Genomic DNA, 18504 nt, shown 5'->3' on the forward strand with positions numbered 1-18504 from the left:
GGCAATGCTGCCAGGGTTAGATGCAGCAGGGAAAGAGGAGACACCAAGTACCTGCGGCCACACTGATGGAGCATTCTCTGGAAATCCCCTGTGACCACAGGATCCCAGCTGCAGGGATGTCCCCACCAGACACTGAGCATGGCTGCCTGCTTGGGGCCACCCCAGCCTTGCCCGTGTGGGACAGCCATGGGGACAGCCGTGCCCCCCACAGCCTTGAGGACAGACGTGTCTCCTGTGGCATAACTGGCACGTGTGGCACAGCCTACCCTGCTGCTCTGAGCCCCACAGTCCCTGGAGGGCTTGCAGAGCTGCTGCTTTCCTTGTGCCTTTTTTTCCCAGTTGAAATCTTCTTCTTGAGCATTTAATAGACAATTTGCATCTTGCATATTCGTTTTTTAAAAATGTTTTTAATGAAGGTGCTTGGTTGTGCACATACCTGTGTGTGCCACCTGTCCCGGCTCACGCCATATAAACCACTGCCACTTGTGGAAAAGCTAATTAAAGGTAATCATGAAAACCTCATTAGTCCTCATTTACATAAGTTACACTGAGAAATTTCCTAACCTTTGATCCTGGCCATCACAGTCCATTAGACATCTCTGCACACTTAGTTCAAAGGCAGAACACATCTCCAGCCCTGCACAAGCCAACCCCGAGCTCTGCTCCCGGCCACAAGGAGAGAGCTGGGCCTGGCTGCTTCGAGCACAGCTGGCAGAAGTCTGGGCTGGCACGTGCCAACATGCGTGGCAAGGTGAGCATGTCCTGCAATACAGGCACATCTGCATCACCCTGTCAGCACCCCCTGCCTGCCCTGAGCATGCTCTGCCTGCCCTGCACGAGAGCACATCCTGAAGTGCATGGGATCTGACCCTGCCCTGGCATCCCTTGTCCCAGGAGGTGTCACCTCCGTCACCCCCGCCTGACATGAGGCTTTTCCCCTGGCCCCAACCCAACTGTCCAGCAGCAAGAGCAGCACTGCTGCAGAGAGGCAAGACAAAAAAATGCCCCTGGGGAACACCAAGTTCCTGTTCCCTGCATTTCCATCATCTCCAGCACCAGCCTCGTCATCACCTCAATAACCTGCATTGGTGGCTACACTGGGGCTCAACACAGCAACTGGTGACAGTGACAGTCACACTGCCAAGGTGCCCACAAGCCACCATGTGCCAGAACAGCTCCCTCACACCCAGCAGACCCATGGCCTCTCGCACTCCTGGTACTGCAGCAGTGCAATTAGTACCTATCATGCCATAAAAATATTGGAGCATTAAATGTATTAGATAAAACTCCCTCTGCTATTAAAGTAGCTCACATCCTGGAAATCTGAGTAGTGAGCAGTACAATTTCACCCAGTGATAGGAGTGGATTAAGTTATTCCCACAAAAGCCTCTTATTGTATGAAAAAGACCATTAGCAACCATCGAAATCAATAGGGACTGGCCCCAGTGCTGCAGCACCCGGCTCAGCCGGCACTGCCGAGAGCACCAGTGAGGCTGGGGCTCCTGCACGAGCTCTGCAGGAAGGAGCTGGGCTGAAGCTGGAGTTGGTGCCATCCTGCTGCCAGCACTGGCAGCTGGCTGGGAGGAACAATCCATGAGCCCAGGGAAATCTCCCCAGCAGCCATCCAGAGCCACTAGGCGCATGCCAAGGGTGATGGAGCACTGTCAGGTGGGAGCAAGACTGTGGGGCCCTTCTCATCCTTGTCCCCACTGTCTCTGGGGCTGTTCAGCTTTTTTCACTGCAAACAGGGCTGGCAGCTTTTCCCCTCAGACCCTGGAGGCCACCTCGAGCCCTCTGCTCCAGGAACCAGGTTGGGAGCTTGGGGACCATGGGGCTGTGGCAGCAGGACCTGGCAGCAGCATAGCAGAGGGTGACTCCATCAGGGTATCACCAGTGCCCTGCCTGCCCTGCCAGCACTGGCCTAAGGGTGCAAGCTCTGTCACATCCCTGCTGTTTTCCATCTCCTTCCAAAGACACATTGGACGTTTATTTTCAGTGGCTTGATCTTGGGCTGAGTTGGGTGAAATGCATCAAATCAAGACCGAATGTTGCAAGCCTTGTGAAAAAATATATGCCCAATGGGGTTTTCCTCAATTTCTGCAAAGTAGGCTCCTTTGCTGTGTTGTCCTAAGTCTGTGAGAACAGAACCTGCTGTGTAAGGGGACAGAGGCCACCAGTGAGCAGCTCCCCCCTTCTCTCACCTTCCATCTCTTTCCTATGGCTCCCCACACATCCCATTCAGACCCTGCCACCTACCAGCTCTGGTAACAAGGGTTTAAAAATTAAGCAGTCCCTTAAAGTGAGAGGCTTGAGGCTGAATTCTCAAAGTAGGAATGCATTGGGGAGGAGGTACAAGAGGATGATCATGCGAGTGGCTCCAAGGAGAGACGTGCTCCAGAGCAGCCAGCATGGAGACTCCTGCTCTGGGGAGCACACAGACCCTGGGGCTGTGCCAGCACGTGCACAGCAGCAGCTTAACAAAGGCCAACCACGCAAAGCAGCCGGGGATGTGCTACGCTCTCCCCGTTGCATTCCCGCACATGGGGTGAACAGCAGTGGCAGCAGTGGCAGGCTCAGACAGCACACAGCCAGCCAGCCCTAACCCTGCAAGTAGCAAGACACTCCTGCCCTCCAGTCTAGGGGACCACAAGCCCCCAGAAAGTTCCATCACCTTGCTGGGGCCTCCTGAAGTCGTCACTCTGCACCGGGTGGGCCAGGGGAGCGGTGCTGCTGGGATGGACACATGGAAACATGATTCCAAAATACTGTCACTTCAGGGAAAAGAGAAAGTCTGGGAGGAACTTTATGGAAGAGTTTCTAACAGGTCCAGCATTTACCTAGTTCCACACCTTCCTTAACCCTTTGGAGAGAGCTTACTTTCTTGTGAAATTCAAGTAGCAAATGAGTTTGGCTGCTCAGCCAGACAGGGAAAGAGGTTCAAATCCATGAGTTCCATCCAATGGACCAGGAGCACCAGCCTGAGGGAGCACCGTGTAACAACACGAGCACTGGAGCCCGGATAGACTGGGAAATACAGGGCATATTTTGGTTATAATATTTCAAATCTCGCAGAGTACATCATGATCCATCCAACTCTGGTGCAGAAATGGAAATGCTTCCCTCGCTGCTCCAGGTGTTTCCATGGCCTGTTTGCACTGGTTCCAATTTCATTACAATTTGCTGCCATCCAAAAGCAAGACAGGAGCTGTGGGGCCGGCCAGGACCGCGGGCACCAGGGTGGGTGGGAAACAGCTCCTCTGAAGTGCCCTGGGCTGGATTTCAGCCTGAGATCCTACTGCCCACAGGGGATGCACCTGGGGGCACAGGTACAGTCACACCCTCGGCCAGGGCACTGGCCTTGAGATGGAATTTCAAATGATCCTCCCAAGGGTGATTCACACCCTACAACAAACAGATGCAACACACAAGTGAGAAGGAAAAGTTCCCTGGATTTTTGAAACACTCAGTAACAGCAAGTGAGGGCAATACATTATTTAAACGCTTTTCCAAGGAAAGAAAATAATTTCAGCTTAGTTAGCTTTTTAGGGCATCCTAGCAGAGAGCAGGGAGCGCAGCGCTGCGGGCAGCAGGGCGGGCGCTGGAGCGGGGCGATGCACGGAGGCACCAAGCACCACGGGGCTGCGGGTCCAGCCCAGCACCGGCGGCTCTGGACACAGCACGGAGGAGACACGGGGCCACAGTGCCCAGCTCCACGCGGGGTGCCAGGGACACGCTGACGGGTGCTGTGGGAACGCGGCGGTGATGGAGAGTGCGGCACAATAGGCACAGTGGTGCGGGCACGCTGATGAATTAGGTGTCAGTGGGTTTAATCCAGAGTCATTAGCCATGCTGAACGTTCGCATATCATTTGTTAAACTAATGGATCGCTGGAGGTCATTCGGTAATAAGAAAGGGAGAGAAGGGCTATTAGTTTTTATCAGACATTAACTGGCCAAAATCGATTGCGTGTTTGTGTCTGCAGTGCCGTGGGGGTGTTTCCCCCAGCAGCACCCCGGCGGCAGCGCGGCTCCCTCGGGCCGATGCCATCGCGAGGGGCTCCGGCCGCGTGTTTCCCCCTAGCCTGTCCCAGGGACTGACGAGGGGCACCTGGACCCCGGGGCAGCCAGCAGCCCCTCCCCGGGGCAGCGCCAGCAGCAGCGGACCCGCAGCTCCCCCCCTTTTCCCAGCCCTCCAAGCTCCCCCGGCTGTGGCACGGAGAAGCAGAAATGAGCTGGGAACCACTCAGGTGATGTCACATTTATCTAACAAGTTTCCAAATGAAAACTAGCATTTGGACTTACTGCATTCAGGCTCAAAATTTGATTACATTTTTCTACAGCTGTAAATCTGCTTTCCTTTCTGCAACATTATTATTAAAGCCAGTATTGAATTGGTGGTGTGATACGTAAAATTTCAATCCTAGCTTTGACATTCCAGGAAGTTAAAAACCAATTACAGTGTGTGCTTTGCCTCAGGACAGAATGAATCATTGAACACAGCCACTTCACCGAGAGAAATTAAAGGCTGAAGCAGCAACATGGGGAAGGTATTACGTTAAAAATCAAAGGTCAATTAAAGAAAAACGGAGTCTATTTTATTTTTAATATTTTGCTTAGATTTTCATTCCTTTCTGATGATCAAGGAGGCAAAATAAACCTGCACTTGTATTTATTTGCCAGGTAATAAATCCGGGCTGAAGCTGGTTTCAGGAGCTGAGAGGAAACATTGAGGTGATAAAAACTCCCAATAACCAGCATTAATCTCACTGTAATGAAGCCAGCACAGCTCCTGCCCTCCCTGCAGTGGCGGCCACCCCCCCAGCAGAGCAAGGGGTACCCAGGGGACAATGTCCCAGTCACCATCACCCTGAGCCCACAGGGCCGGCCCCCTCTTGGCCCAAGCTTGGCTGTGCCACAGTGGGACGGGCAGCACCAACTGCAAAAGGTGTGAAAGAGAATCAAAGCCAGCACCGTGGAGTGCAAAGAGCTTCGTGTCCCACAGCCAACACCTTCCTTGGGACTGTGGAGCCCACGGGGATGCACGGACGGGGGAAGCACCTGGTGGCAGGACTGGCCCCACAATACAAATCACTTCATAAATCAGTGAAGCACCTGCCCATCTCCCGCCCTGAGACCAGGGGCTCTGCAGAGGTGATGGCACAACCCATGAACCCATCCAGCACTGGGGGGATCCACCACCAAGTTCCTCCTAACCAGGCATGACAGGAGCTGATTCCATGGGCAGGATCGGCACCACCCGGCCAGGGGCAGGAATTTACCGATGTCACCAGGGCAGCGAGCGGGGCACCGGGTTATCTCCAAGCTGTGGCAGGAGGTGCTGACCCCTCCTGTAACACAGCAGATCGGTTGCACTTGCCTTGCTCGGCAGTAGCCTGTCAGTGCAGACGCCTTCAACATGAGCTCTAATGGATAATCCACACCTTGAAATGCAGTCTATCATCTACTCGTTACCCTCAATAAATCATTCGCAAAATATTAAAATGCTTAAAGACTGTCATAGGGGCTCCAGGAATTGCTTTGCAATGCGCACACTCTGCCTGTTAAAGGAGCAAAGGGATTCACGGTAGCACCAGCGGACACGGCTTTATTTACAGTCTGGAGCACAGAGCTGTGGAGCGACGCTGGGCGAGCCCCCCCGGCCCCCATTACCACGGCCAGGACAATCTGACCCCAGCTCTGGAAACTCGTTAAGGCTGTTAGGAAATGCACCCGCTCTCCAGGGAGCCGGTTCCGCAAGATTAAAAAGGGGAGCGCGAGCGCTGCCGACTGCAGAGCACTCACATCCATAGAGTGTGAGCCACAGGGAGACAGTGAGCTAATGTATTCCCAGACAATTTAGACTCATTTCAATAAAACCACAATTAGGCGGCAGCAAATGGCGGGGAGAACAGCTGTTACAGCACCGGGACACCCAACACAACACGCCCTGGCGCTGCGTGACAGTGTGTCCGTCTGCAGGCTGCGAGAGGGGTGGCTGGGCTGGGAGTCATGGGATGCTCAGGAGCTCCTCCTGGGGCTGGAGCTGGGCTGAGAGCGCCAGCTGCCTCCTAATCCCAGGGACCTGCTCCCCAGGGGCCCCACTGCCCCAAACCTGCAGGAACACACCAGCGGGATAAGGACCCACAGATCCAGGAATCCACAACCAGCCTCAATCCACAAAGCCACCAGCATCCATCACCAGAGGAGAGCAGCAAAGGGGCTGGGGGAGCTGGAGCGAAGACACGTGAAAGAGCTGGGGAGGTTGCCCAGCACCAGACCCCTCCACTGCCAGCAGTCTCCTGCCACCCCCTGCCCAGCCCAGCCTGCTGCCCACCAGCTCCTGTCACCCACAGCAGTGGGAGACCAAGCTCCAGGCAGGAGGGGACATATTATAGACCCAGGTCCTGTGGGGTCAGGGGACCCCAGCCAGACCCTCAACTACCATGAGAAGGGGTACAGGAGACCAGAAAAGAGACCCCCACATCTTCAAAAGCCCTTCAGGCCACCCCTGCCCACAAGGTGGCCTAGCCCAAGAGGCTTCTAATGGTCCCTTTGCCCCAATGGGTCCCTTTCCCTTTGCCCTTTCTAATAGCCCCAGAGCCCCTGCCCTGGGGACCCACTGTAAAATGGTAAATCCATCTTGGAATCAGCCAGAGGCTGATGTCACCATTTCTTATCAAAAGTTGGGTTTTTGCTCTACGATGGACTAGTTTTATGTTCCCATAAATTGCCAACTGTTAGCCAGATCCCCACAGAGCCAGGATCGATACCTGGCCGAGGGGAAAAAGTGCTGAGGAAGGAAAAGCAATACTCCAATTAGAGCAAAATTTAAGAGTCCAGGGGTAGGGGTGACAGTGCCTAATGTGTTACAATTTATTGATGGCCTCCCAAAGCTTAGGTTTTTTCAGGCTCTCAGAGGCAGGCAGGTGTTCCACCAGGCAACAGCAGGGATTCGCACATCCACCCTGTGCACCCTCAGTCCTGACTGGCATAACCAGTAACCATTCCCACGGTGGTTTTCCCAAGACCATGTGGTTTGGCTCCTCCAGTCAAACACAGGGTGTTCTTGGCTCCTCTGGTTCATCCATCAGCAGGGGAGCTCCACTGGTGTCCCCTGAGCTGGCAGCAGGCAACCTACAGCCCATGGGACAGGGGACTGCCAGCCCCAGACCAGGTTCTGGGGGCACAGGGACCAAGGGAACACCAGGCACACACACACCCCACGCCATCCCCCTGCCGGTGCTCCTCAGGGACACACCCACCTCCCCAGGGTGTCAGAAATCTGTGCCCAGCTCTGCAGTAATCTAATCCCAGTTAAACACAGCATAATCCCAGCCCAGGAGTGACATCTGGGAGCCCCAACCCTGGGCTCCCCTCCCAACCCCACTCTAAGCATTGCTGAGTCCTGCCCTGCCCACACACCAAGCGCCTGCCACGGACCCTCAGAAAATGGGAGGCAATTGATCGCTCGAAGATTAAAGTTCTCAAGTGTTTTCCATGGACCTCTCACCCCCCTCCCAGGTAGGCTGGAGGATGGCAGTGGGCTCTCTGTTAAATCCTGTGGCCAGAAAACCCCAGCTGGATTGAAGAAATGTTGGCAAATATAATAAACACAAGTACATTAACTCTAATTCTGCAAAGCCTTTGGCTATATTAATCTCTCTTTAATGTAATCACCTATAAATAAATGATGACCCCATGATTTAATACAACATCTGCCATCCCCATTTCTACACAAGATGTGAAGCAGTGCTCTGGTACATGGTAGGGGTGGGATCGTGTGCGTGATTGGCCAGGGCAGCAACCAGCTCCTCGGCCCAGCACCCAAGGGCTCAGCTCCAGCTTGCCATTCCCAGCAGGATGGATGGAAACATAGACCAAGGCTGCATGGCAGGGCCTGGCAGGGGCCATGTCCCCCCCCAGTGCCCAGGGACCCATGCAGGCAAGGGGTAATACAGCACAGCTGTTGATAAACCCACCAACATCACCATTTCTGTAACCACTGCCAGGCAAGGGGAGATCAGGACAACCAATCTGGAGATTAGGGGAACAAGAAGGATTCAATGACAGCTTCCACTTTGGTGAGCACCAAAGGGGCATGGGGCATACACTGACAGTGCTGCTCACCTGTTGCAAGAGTCCCCTCCTACAAAAATATGTATGGAGGAGGAGAGAGAAAAAGAACCCTTGAGTATCAAAAATTGTGTTGAAAGGTGAGTTTGTGAAGCCCAGCCCAGCCCCTGATGCACTGATCCGAGGGCTCACTGGAGTAGGAGGATCAGAGTCCACACTGGAAAGGCCCCCAGGCACAGGGAGGGCACGCCACTTTCCATTCTTCCGCCCAGAGGACACACGGGATCGCTAAAGCCTTTTGTGCCCGTTTGCCCTGAGACTGGGCAGCCCAGCAGGGGCTGGTGCCTGCAGCGTGGCAGCTGGAACAGCTCTCTGAGCCCAGGGGCTGGCTCACTTGGAAACAATCCACCAAGGACAAAGGTTTTCCGTTCAGCACCCAGGAGCAGCAGCCTGTCCTCCTCCTGCCTTGCTCCATCTTCATCCTCGCTGGGCTGAGGTGGGTGGCAGCAGGAGCAGCCCATCCACATTCCCATCTGGCAGCCACACTCTCCTCCAAGTCTGGAGTCACCGTTGCACACCCTGCTAAAGGAAAAACAGTCTTTAATTAGGACAGAGCTGGAGGAGCTTCAAGCCTCCAGCTTCTGGTGACGGCAGGAAGGGAACAGGCAGAAGCCCCTCAGGCCACCCTGCCCTCAATACCTTTGGCCATGTTGTAGGCAGGGGTGGCCTGAGGGTCTCCTGGAGGTGTGGGGATCGGGCTGGGCATCTTCTGGCCCCAAATGCCATAGGACCTGGGTCCATGTGTCCCTCCTGTCCGGAGTTTGTCCTCACTCCTGTGGGTGGCAGCGGGCATAGATGGGGCTGGGGGTGGCAGGGGACTGCTCTTGTGTGGAGAAGCCCACAAGCCCCTTCACGTGGGGGACTGAGTCCCAACATGAGGCATGGATGGGTGGACAGGGAAGACTCCCACCTCTGCCTGAGCAGGTATGAGCCCTCAAACTCCAAGGAGGAACCAGATCACACCCCCCTGCTCTGGGGCTCACAGACCAGACTCACCAGCACAAGGACTCTGGTGCAGGTCCCACACCCACTCTCTTGGGACCATGGCCGAGCACTGCAGGACCTGGACTGATGGTCTGTGGAGAGAGAAGCATCAGGAACAACACAGGGGAAGCAGGAGCCTGTGTCTCCCCTCCCCAGCACACAGGTCTGTGCCCAAAACCAGGCCTCTGGGATTGGTTTCCCCAAAGGAGCCCTGGGGCACACGGGGAAGTTCCCAAGGCCGTGCCCCCATCCTGGGCCCGGAGCAGGCAGGGCAGGAACACGGCAAGCTGAAGCCTGCAGCCTGGAAAAACGCTCACTCAGGCAGGATGCCTAGTAATAAATTTATTGTATTTCATTACATATTCCCCTTTTTGCACTTAATTCCAATTCCTCATATTCAAACTCTTCTTTCTGAAAGAAAATGATTTGTAACATAAAAATATAAATTCTGCATATTAAAAGTGCATACACCTCGAATAATAAAACATACAAATAAATAATAAAAGGCATTGACACAGTCTCATGCAGTTGTCCTCAAATAATTTAAAATTTATGGTACAATGTTCAACCCCAAGTAAAGACAGCCTGCTTTCCAATTACTGTACAGGTCAAAAACATTAAAATACAGAGGAGAATATCAAAGGTGTGGGAAAGCCCCACGTCCCTGTACCAGGTACAGTGATGTGACATGCAGTTTGAGAACTGTAGATATTCCAGTGTAAAATCTGACATTGTGTCCAGAAGAGAAACTGCATTTGCAACAGGACTTAAAATTCAATTTTAACCAATGGTGAGGCACAGGTGGTGAGCAAATCTGTACAAATTCATACTTGGAAGGCCACAGGACAATAATGGAGCCACTTGTGGCCTGGATTCCCTTGTGTTACCCTACCCAAGGCAATGTAGCACCTCCAAAGGGGTTTATTGCACTCACAAATGCCACATGAGCCTGAGGCCGGCGCGTGTGCGCTGCAGGGCTGAGTGAGCCGGGACTGGTGGTTACACTTAGTTTTAATCTGTGTCTTTTAAAAAACATTATTTGCAGATAAATTGAGTGCTATCACCTTTAAAAAAATAGAAGAGTCCCTAAGCCTTTAGACCTAACACAGACATTGTACAAGTCTTCAGGTGCTTTGCTTTTACAAAATAAAGCTCTTAATAGTAACTGCTTTACGGTGCTTTTGTTGAGAAAACCATGTAGAACTTTCATCTCACCACAGATTAAAACTAAATTTCAGTTCCCTCCACAGGTATCATTAGATACTGCCAAATTCTTTTGGATTAGTAGGCAAATGACAAAGATTCAAAAAAACCCAAACCAAACCAAAATAAAAAAAAACAACACCCAACAGTAAAATTATTCGGAATGTTGTTTCCAAATGCTCTCCATGCTGGCTGACCAAGGGGAGGGCACCGAAGCTGCAGGGCCAAGAACCAGGAGGAGTCCTGGAACCTGCACAAAGCCCAGGCCAGCCCTCACCAGCTGCCTTGGCCACGTGGCACACACGGGTGCCCCAGGGGACCTGCTGTCCAGCAGGACACGGCTCAAACCCCGACACCACAGGGTTCTGGAGCACGGACAGGCAGACCAGCTACCCCCATGGGCAGCCAGGGCTCCCCCAGAAAGGCAGGCAAAGGCCCAAGACCAGCATGGGCAGCACAAGGACAACTGGGAACCGCTCCCCTCACACGGACACTCACAGCAGCTCTGAGTGCCCGCAGGGCTCCGGGTGCCTGCCTGCCCCTCCTCACAGCACAGGCATGCCCTTACATGACACAGAATGGCAGGCTACACACACAGCCCTGAGCAGGTCACCCTGCTAACAAAAGGAAAAACAACACAAAATAGAAATCAGTTTGTTCTCATTTCCCTGCTCCGATCCCTCTAACCTTACGTTACGCTCCAGCCTTGTCAGTAACGCAGAATCCTGCAAAGGAAAGAGTCAAAGATGTGCAAAGGAAGCAGGAACCCAGGGACATGCTCCTGTGTGACAGCAGCAGCTGCACCACGAGGCAGCAGCACAGACTCCAGGCAGTGCTCCGGAGCCATGGCTGGGCTAGAGGCTTGCATAGTTAGTAGGGACATGCATCGGGGACAGCACGGCCATGCAAGCTGCCTCGCACCGAGAAAAATGGTTGATCATGCTCAAGTTTCAGCTTCAGAAAGCAAAACCCCTGCAGCGACGGCGGATGAGGGCACTTGCAGTGGGAGAAGTGCAATTAAGCTGCTAGCTTTCTATCCTAAGCATCTTGTGTTTATTAATCCATATTTGATAAGTCTGAAAGGGTTAACAATTTACACACGCAAAGTGAGACACAAGTTACAGAGAACTGCAGGCACCAAATTGTCTATCAAATGTGATTAATACAAATAAAAGGTGCCTCTTCAATACACGTCATTGAAAATGTGCTTATAACTTGAATACTACTAAACACTATCCAAAAGACACAGCCCAAAAAGGGTAAAAAAAAGTCTCTAGGTGACTCCTGTAGGAATCGAGCACTGGAATGAAGGCGCTGCTCTCCTGCACCCAGAGGGCCAATTCCAGGAGCAGGAGTAAGTGGCAGATTACGGAGGTGGGGTGAAACGCAAGTCACATGCTGGCACAGGTGACTCCAACCCAAAGCCGATTGGAAACACATTGCCTGAAAGCCTGCTTTGCCTTGGAGCTCACCTGTTTGGGAGCAGGGACACTGCTGGGCCTCCCCCTTGCCAGGCATTTCCCATCACCGTGAGACCACCCTGTACACCTTTGCTTCCAAGTCCTTGGCAGGAGGATCCCAGACCCCGCCAGTAGGACTGGCAGGGCAGACCTGGCAGCAGCTGCTCCCATCCCACTCAGATGCCCATGAGACCTACAGGCCCCACATGTCACCACCCAGGGGAGGTGGAGGTCCCTGGGCAGCAGTGGCCTCTGGGAGATGGCATAGCCCACCTCCCCCACGGCCACGAGTGCTTCTGATGGCTAACAGGAACTTTAAGAGATGACCATGTACATGCAGCTGCTCCAGAATAGCCTCAAGCCACTGCTGCTTGAAGGATCCATATGCAAAGCCACGGTGGTGTTGGCATCTAGGACTTGGCAGATCCCTCTCTCGAGTGTTCCCTGGTACCATGCCACATCCTGGCAGCTGGACAACACAATACCATGGCCAGGAGTTCCTACACATGAAAGGGACAAGAGATAAGTCTGCTTTAAAGCAAGGAGACTTGCAGAAGACTGATGATTTTTCCCCAAATCCCTTTAAGTAGGGCCTGTAATAACCTACATTCAGTTTCAGAAACATTTCTCCTACTTCATTGATGGAGTCATGACTGTAACAACAACAAGGCTTTGATTAACACTCCCAGCGAACAGTGTTTCCTGGACCCATACCCTTCAACCCTCTCCTGTGCAAGGAAGCTCATTTACTACAAAAGATGTGTGACACCAACAAGCAGAGGTGCGGAGTGACGTGAGCAGCTGTGTTCCCAGGTGCCCTGACACAGAGCAGACACAGACACCGAGCAGGGACTGCGCTTCCCAGAGACTGCACTTCGACATTTTTGCCTGGTGTGTGTCTTATGTTCCACATGAACTCTAGTGCACCCTTGTAAGTCAAACCATGGGGTTTGCCTGAGGACATCCTAAGCAAAGCCCTCCCAAGCAGAAAACCCACCAGAGAGGAGCAGCATCGCACCTGCTCAGAGATGAGGGTAATGTCAGTGCAGCCCCTTCTGCCTACCACGCTCCCCTGCAGAGCAAGGAGCCTGTGCACCAGAGCTGCTGTTCCAGAGGGACAGAGAAATCCAGTCTGGCAGCATAAAGAGAGCAGACAGTGCTGGAGCTGGCAGCAATTAGCATCAGGAATTACAGAAAATGTGCAGAAAGAGAGAGATTGCATCTCATGGGATTGCAGAGGTTCAACTACTTTTATCAGCTGCTGGAATACCATGACCTCCATCTCCCTTCTGCCCAGATGGGAACTCCAAGGACCATTCACTTGCTCCAGATAAAAACACTGAATTGGTGTTCAGCTATAACACAGATTTGGACATGGCTTCAAATTCCCTTCAGGCATGCAGCGCAGGAGCAAAACCACCTCAAAACCCACACACCAGCTTCCAGTATAAACTCCTTCAGTGAGTGATGGCATGAAAAGAAAATGTCATTTGATAAAAATAACCTTTCACAAATGTCCATGGTAAAATGCACAGAGAGTAGTTCTGTCTATTAAAAGATCCCAAGCCGAGCCAGCATGAGCCACTGGATTTACATTCTTGCTAGAAGAGTTGTTACAAGAGAAGAGCCAAGACAGTGTAAGACCTTAATACAGATAAAACCTTAAACAAATACTTCAACATCAACATTTCAGGGAGTAATTTAAGTACTGCAATGTCAAGCAAGTCTTATCTGCTCTGCTGGATGTAACAGAAAATAATCCAAGAATAATCCAAGTCATACATTTCAGAAGCAAGCAATGCAATCTTTGCTTCTTGTTGCTGCAATAAATGAGACTGAAACAATGCCCAGGTGAAGGACTGCACTGAGGGGATGGTCACATTCGGGTCGGAACAGTCAAGGCATTACATGTGCAGGCTGTGGGCACTGCTGGGGCATGTGAAGGGGATGCAGCAGGACATAACCAGGATGCTGCAAGGGTTACACTGCAGAAACATCACCCCTCACACACTGACCCCAACTTGATGGCACTGCCAGCTCAGCCCCACACACACTCTGAGGAGCCAGTAACCCCCAGCCCTTCCCTCCCAAGCTTGCTGCAGGTGTGGTGAGCAGAAAAGAGATCACAGAGCAGCAAGGTGCCCAGCAGACCTGGGGACAAGACTGCCTGTACGGTGAGCAGCACCTCAGCAAGGGAGGTGGCACAAGCCAGTTTGTTATGCTGATGGTACAGAGCATACATGTGCCTGGCCCAAAGCTATGCCCAGAGAAGCTCTGCCACTGGACTGGACAGGCACAGACCTCGCTCAGCAGAGAGCGTGTCCAGCGCATTGCCCACCTTGTCACAACCTACACAACAGGCTGTGGACATAAAGGATAAGCAGCACATCAATAAAAACTCGTGGAATTTAAAAAAAAATTACACCACATATATGTAAAAGGACTTAAGAAATCTACCTTAAGAGGAACCTTACAGAACTTGAGGAATCTCCCCTGTAAGAAGTGCATGTAAACAAAGACATCAGTAGATGTAGTGTTTTGACCCTGATGGAGGCTGTCATCCAAACAAGAAGGGGAACCTTCCACTGAGGGACACGTGGCAGCCAGACCCATGGGGAGGGGACGAGCATGCCAGAGGGATACAGCACTCTGGAGAACAGGAAAACTGCTCTGGGGGTTTGGGTACAGCCCTGCCAACCCACACAAAGGGGTCTGCCAAAGCATGCTCGGAGAGGGCAGGATGACACTTGACCTAAACATCACCCCTAGAGATAATGGAGGCTTAGTTATACCACTATGATAAGGGTCTGAGCACATTAGGAAATGCTTCCCAGGAGTTTGAATAGGGGCATCCTGACAGCATCACGGCCATCCAGGTATACGTGGACACAACTCTCCTATGGCACTGCTTCCACAGGACGAGCCGGCCACCAGCTGCTGCCCAGGGATTTCTTCTGTTGTTTAGCAGAGCATTTCAGAAGAAAGTAGTTAAACAGGACAGGGTAGAGGTTGCCTTAGGTATGGACAAAGCAAAACTCTTCATAGACATAGCAACAAAAACTGCAGGTTACATTTCAAACCTCCTGCTGTTGGAATGCAAAAATTAAATCTATTACACAGACGCGCACAGAGACACTTTCTGTCCGTCACTAATGCTAGTCCCTCCTATACTGGCTGAGTATATACCTGAGAAACAACATTAGTGTTGAAATATTGCCCTTTAGAAAGCTTGGAAATGGAGGGGAGCAGGGAGAGAGAGTTGAGAGCAGAAAGAAGCGACAGTCTCTCCAGTTTCCTTTGCATCCTCCACAGCTCAAGGCCATACACCAGTGTGGACACAGCCCACTCAGAACAAGACCAAAGGAATATCAGTTCACAGCTCTACAAAGCACACCAGTGTCAGTACAACTGGGGGTCAGATTCCAACCCTCCAATCTGGAGAAAGTTGTTGCACTTTCAACAGAGACTCCTGTACAAGTGCTATGGGACAGCTGCATTCATGTTCAACAACGACTCCAGCCAGGCTACTTGCACCAGTGCTGGCTGCCTGTGGCTATTTGGTTTGATGGCAGAATCAAAGGCGCTTTAACAACTTGCAGTTAACTTCTCCTCAAAACATACATTAGGCACATGAACAAAAAACAAGAGCTCAGAATAAATTAGCTTCTCAGCAGAAGAAAAGACACCTGGATTGCAGCATTTCACTGAGGTTCCAGAGAAGGCCGTACGGACACCTGCATGCTGGAAGGTAATTTTTTCAGTGGCTTGTCAGCAGACTGCTTGCCACTGGAAGGAGGAGACTGGACTCCGGGATCTAGCTGGGAAGACTTGGACTTGCGACTGGATAGCAGAGAATGTTTGTTAGATGTGGCATCTTTTGAGACAAGTTTTTCTTTTGTAGTAATGTTGGCATTGGTTTGAGAGGCTGGTGGAACACCACCTTTCTCTGGTTTGTCCTCCAGCACATTTTTACTGCCTGACTTGGAACTGACACTCCCTGTCTTTTTTGAAAGCATTGTCGTCTTCCCCAGGTCTGCTGACCTCCGCGTCTCCTTCTGCCTTAAGGCTGATTTAAAGAAAGACAAACCCTTCTCTTCCGACTTGCTGTCCCTCTTCAACCCAGAACGCACGCCAACATTTGGAGACCGCAGGTTGGCCATGGAGGAGCTGCGCACGTGCTTGCTGTCCACTGCCCTGCTGTCACTCCTGGAGTGGCTGATCCGTGGGGAGCTCGTTCTTGAGCTGCTGGTAATGCTCGTTTTATCCGACCCCAGGCTGATCTTGGAGCCCTCCCTGCTGAGGCTGCGGTCGGAAGTCCGGCTCTTCCCAGACGAAGAGCCCTTAGTCAATGAGCCTGATGGGGTTTTCTTGGCAGCTGTGGAGGATGGAGAAGAACCTGACTTCTGCTTCTGTTGAGCTGATGGGACAGATGCCTCCAAGGGCTTCGTGCTGTGATCCTTCCTAGCCTGAGTGGGAGCAGGAGACCCGTGTCGCCCGCTGACCCTAGAAGAGTCTGTCTTACTTCTAGACCGGGAAGCTTTCTGAGAACTCTTCAGTGGAGGAGAAGAGTGAGAGACTTTGGTCTCTTGGGTAGCTAAGACTGTCCTTCCCTTCCTCAAACTTTTGTCCGGCTCAGAAGCTCCTTTGGAGCTGTGACCCTTCTTAGGGGTGTCATGTGCCTTCTCTGCAGCCAACCCCGTCCCACTTGGGGCTTTCACCTCCTTCACTGGGGAGCTGTCCACAGAATCACTCTGGTCAACAAAGGCGATTTGATTGTTGTTATCAAAAGGGTCCAGAGCAGGGTGATTCCTATCCGGCTGCACAGAGCTTTTACCATACCCATCTGAAAGGTCTGAGCTAGATGTCCTTACAACGGACTCTTCCCTGAACGCCCCTTCCATGACAGCCAAAGGGGCTCTGCGAGCCGTCCTGTGCTCTCGCCGACTGCTGTCACAGGGCTCCAAGTAGCTGCTAGAGAGATTCCTCAGGCTGCCAAAGCATGAGGTGGAGACTTTATCATCAGCAGCTTCCCCGATCTTCTCCAGGGTGGAAGCAGAGGTATGTACTGGGGAATCTCCAGAGAAGCGTGATGGGGAGTTGGAGCGGAACTGCAGTTTTGCAGAGAGTGACCAGGACGGCCTGACACCATTTTCACTCACTGCCAGTGGGCTGGTGACAGAGGATCTGGATGACAAGCTCTGACGTTGGACACTCCTTACAAATGGTCGAGTTGAAAATCCTCCTGCAGAGAAAGCAAGTGACAGTCAGTGGGAAAGCCAAGGCTGCAGATGGTTTACCTCACCCATCTGCATTTCCCCACAAGGGCCAAGCAGCCCCCCCACACCACACTATGTGTCTCTCCATGCAGGCTGCAGGCACAGTTTCTTGCTCAAAAGCTGAATGAGGAATCCAACAACTGTTATTTGCTAGTGGTCACCCAGGAGTAACTCTCTGAAGCCTCTAAAACTGATAACCCAGATTCTTCTCTCATCCCTGAGCAGCAGGAGATAAAACACAGGGTTTGTACCTCTAAAGTCCTTGAAACTGGCAAGGAGATCGCCAGCTAGGATTATGATTCTGTATTGAAGAATATTTCCCAGAGCAATTTATGAAAGGCAAAGTAGGATTCCCACCTCTAGATCAAGTGATGTAATTGTATTTAGAAACACAAAATATAAGTATTTTAAAAGTGCAACTTCCATGGCCAGACCTGACAGCTGTCACAGCACTGCTGCAGCACTGCTGCAGGGACATCTCCCCACCAGCTTCCAAATGCTCTGACTGACCCATGAAGCTCCACATTGTCAGAAGTTACAAGGCAGTGTGTGGAGTGTGCATGAGTGAATTTGCACCTCCCCCCATTCCCTGGGACCATCCAGCAGCACAGCAACAGGCAATTAGTGCCTATGCTAAATCTGTCAGCACTGTGTCAGCCATCCTGCAAAGGTGATGCAGTGAGACCCAGAGAGAACACAAGTACAGAAGTTCCTGACTAAGAGGTTTTGTTGATGGCACTCACTTTCTTTGAAAGGTTCCTTAAGGTTCCTGCCCTGTCCTCCTCAACCTTTCATATGAGACAAAAGCCCACCTGTGCTCTTACCGAGACAGCGTCTGCCTGTCTCAGCTGCTGGAATAACTGTCCCGTGCAACCACAGATTTTGCAGCTATTTTAGTAAGGATCTTGCAACACAAAGACAAGTGGCCCAGTTTTCCCCCCGACAATGATACACACCATCATCTTCACTCCGTTCCCCAGTCAGCTCCACCGACTCAGAGAGCGAGGCGAGGGAGGTGCGGCGCGAGGAGGCGGCGGAGGCGATGCTGGGCTGCTTGCTGCCCGGGAGCCGGCTGACCCAGTGCTCGCACAGCGACGAGCTCGTGGAGCCTGCAAGGACCGGGCACGGGACGGGTCAGCAGCGCACGGCTGCACGCACGCAGAACCCTGGCAGGCCAGGGAGTCAGGTACATTGGGCACACACTGCACTGCTCTGGCTTTGGCAGACACCTGGAGCCGGCCCTCATGGCCCCAGCATCCAGACACTGCCAAGGGAATGGGGCTTTCCTCTTACGGAGCAGTTATGGTCAGAATAGGAAGACAGAACTGCACTTGTCCCAGTGTGCTGTGAATACCAGCATGCAGGCAGTGGTGGCATTTCAGCTGCCACCCTAACACCACAAAAATCTCTTTTTTTCCGAAGGCAGGTCACCAAGCCTGCACCTGCCCA

At 52.3% G+C, this 18504-nt stretch overlaps 1 protein-coding gene across 3 annotated transcripts in view; it reads right to left on the reverse strand.

Annotated features, from left to right (window-relative positions):
- Positions 1-9127: 9127 nt before the first annotated feature.
- The window catches only part of USP31 (ubiquitin specific peptidase 31), a 30538-nt gene continuing 21161 nt past the window's right edge, over positions 9128-18504 (reverse strand). The window contains exons 15-17 of one of the 3 annotated variants that reach the window (XR_011155353.1): positions 18012-18164; positions 14966-17021; positions 9128-9208 (exon numbers count right to left, since the gene is read on the reverse strand). Coding sequence is in view for 2 of the 3 variants with exons in the window: in XM_069030429.1 (XP_068886530.1) it covers positions 15481-17021; positions 18012-18164 (1694 nt within the window). In the remaining variant the exon portion in view is untranslated. Of the gene's footprint in view, positions 9209-9445; positions 17022-18011; positions 18165-18504 lie in introns of those variants that run through there. The other 2 variants (XM_069030429.1, XM_069030428.1) reach the window with 2 other exon arrangements.

Source organism: Aphelocoma coerulescens, chromosome 14 (genome assembly GCF_041296385.1).
Source record: "Aphelocoma coerulescens isolate FSJ_1873_10779 chromosome 14, UR_Acoe_1.0, whole genome shotgun sequence".
NCBI classification, from domain to species: domain Eukaryota; kingdom Metazoa; phylum Chordata; class Aves; order Passeriformes; family Corvidae; genus Aphelocoma; species Aphelocoma coerulescens.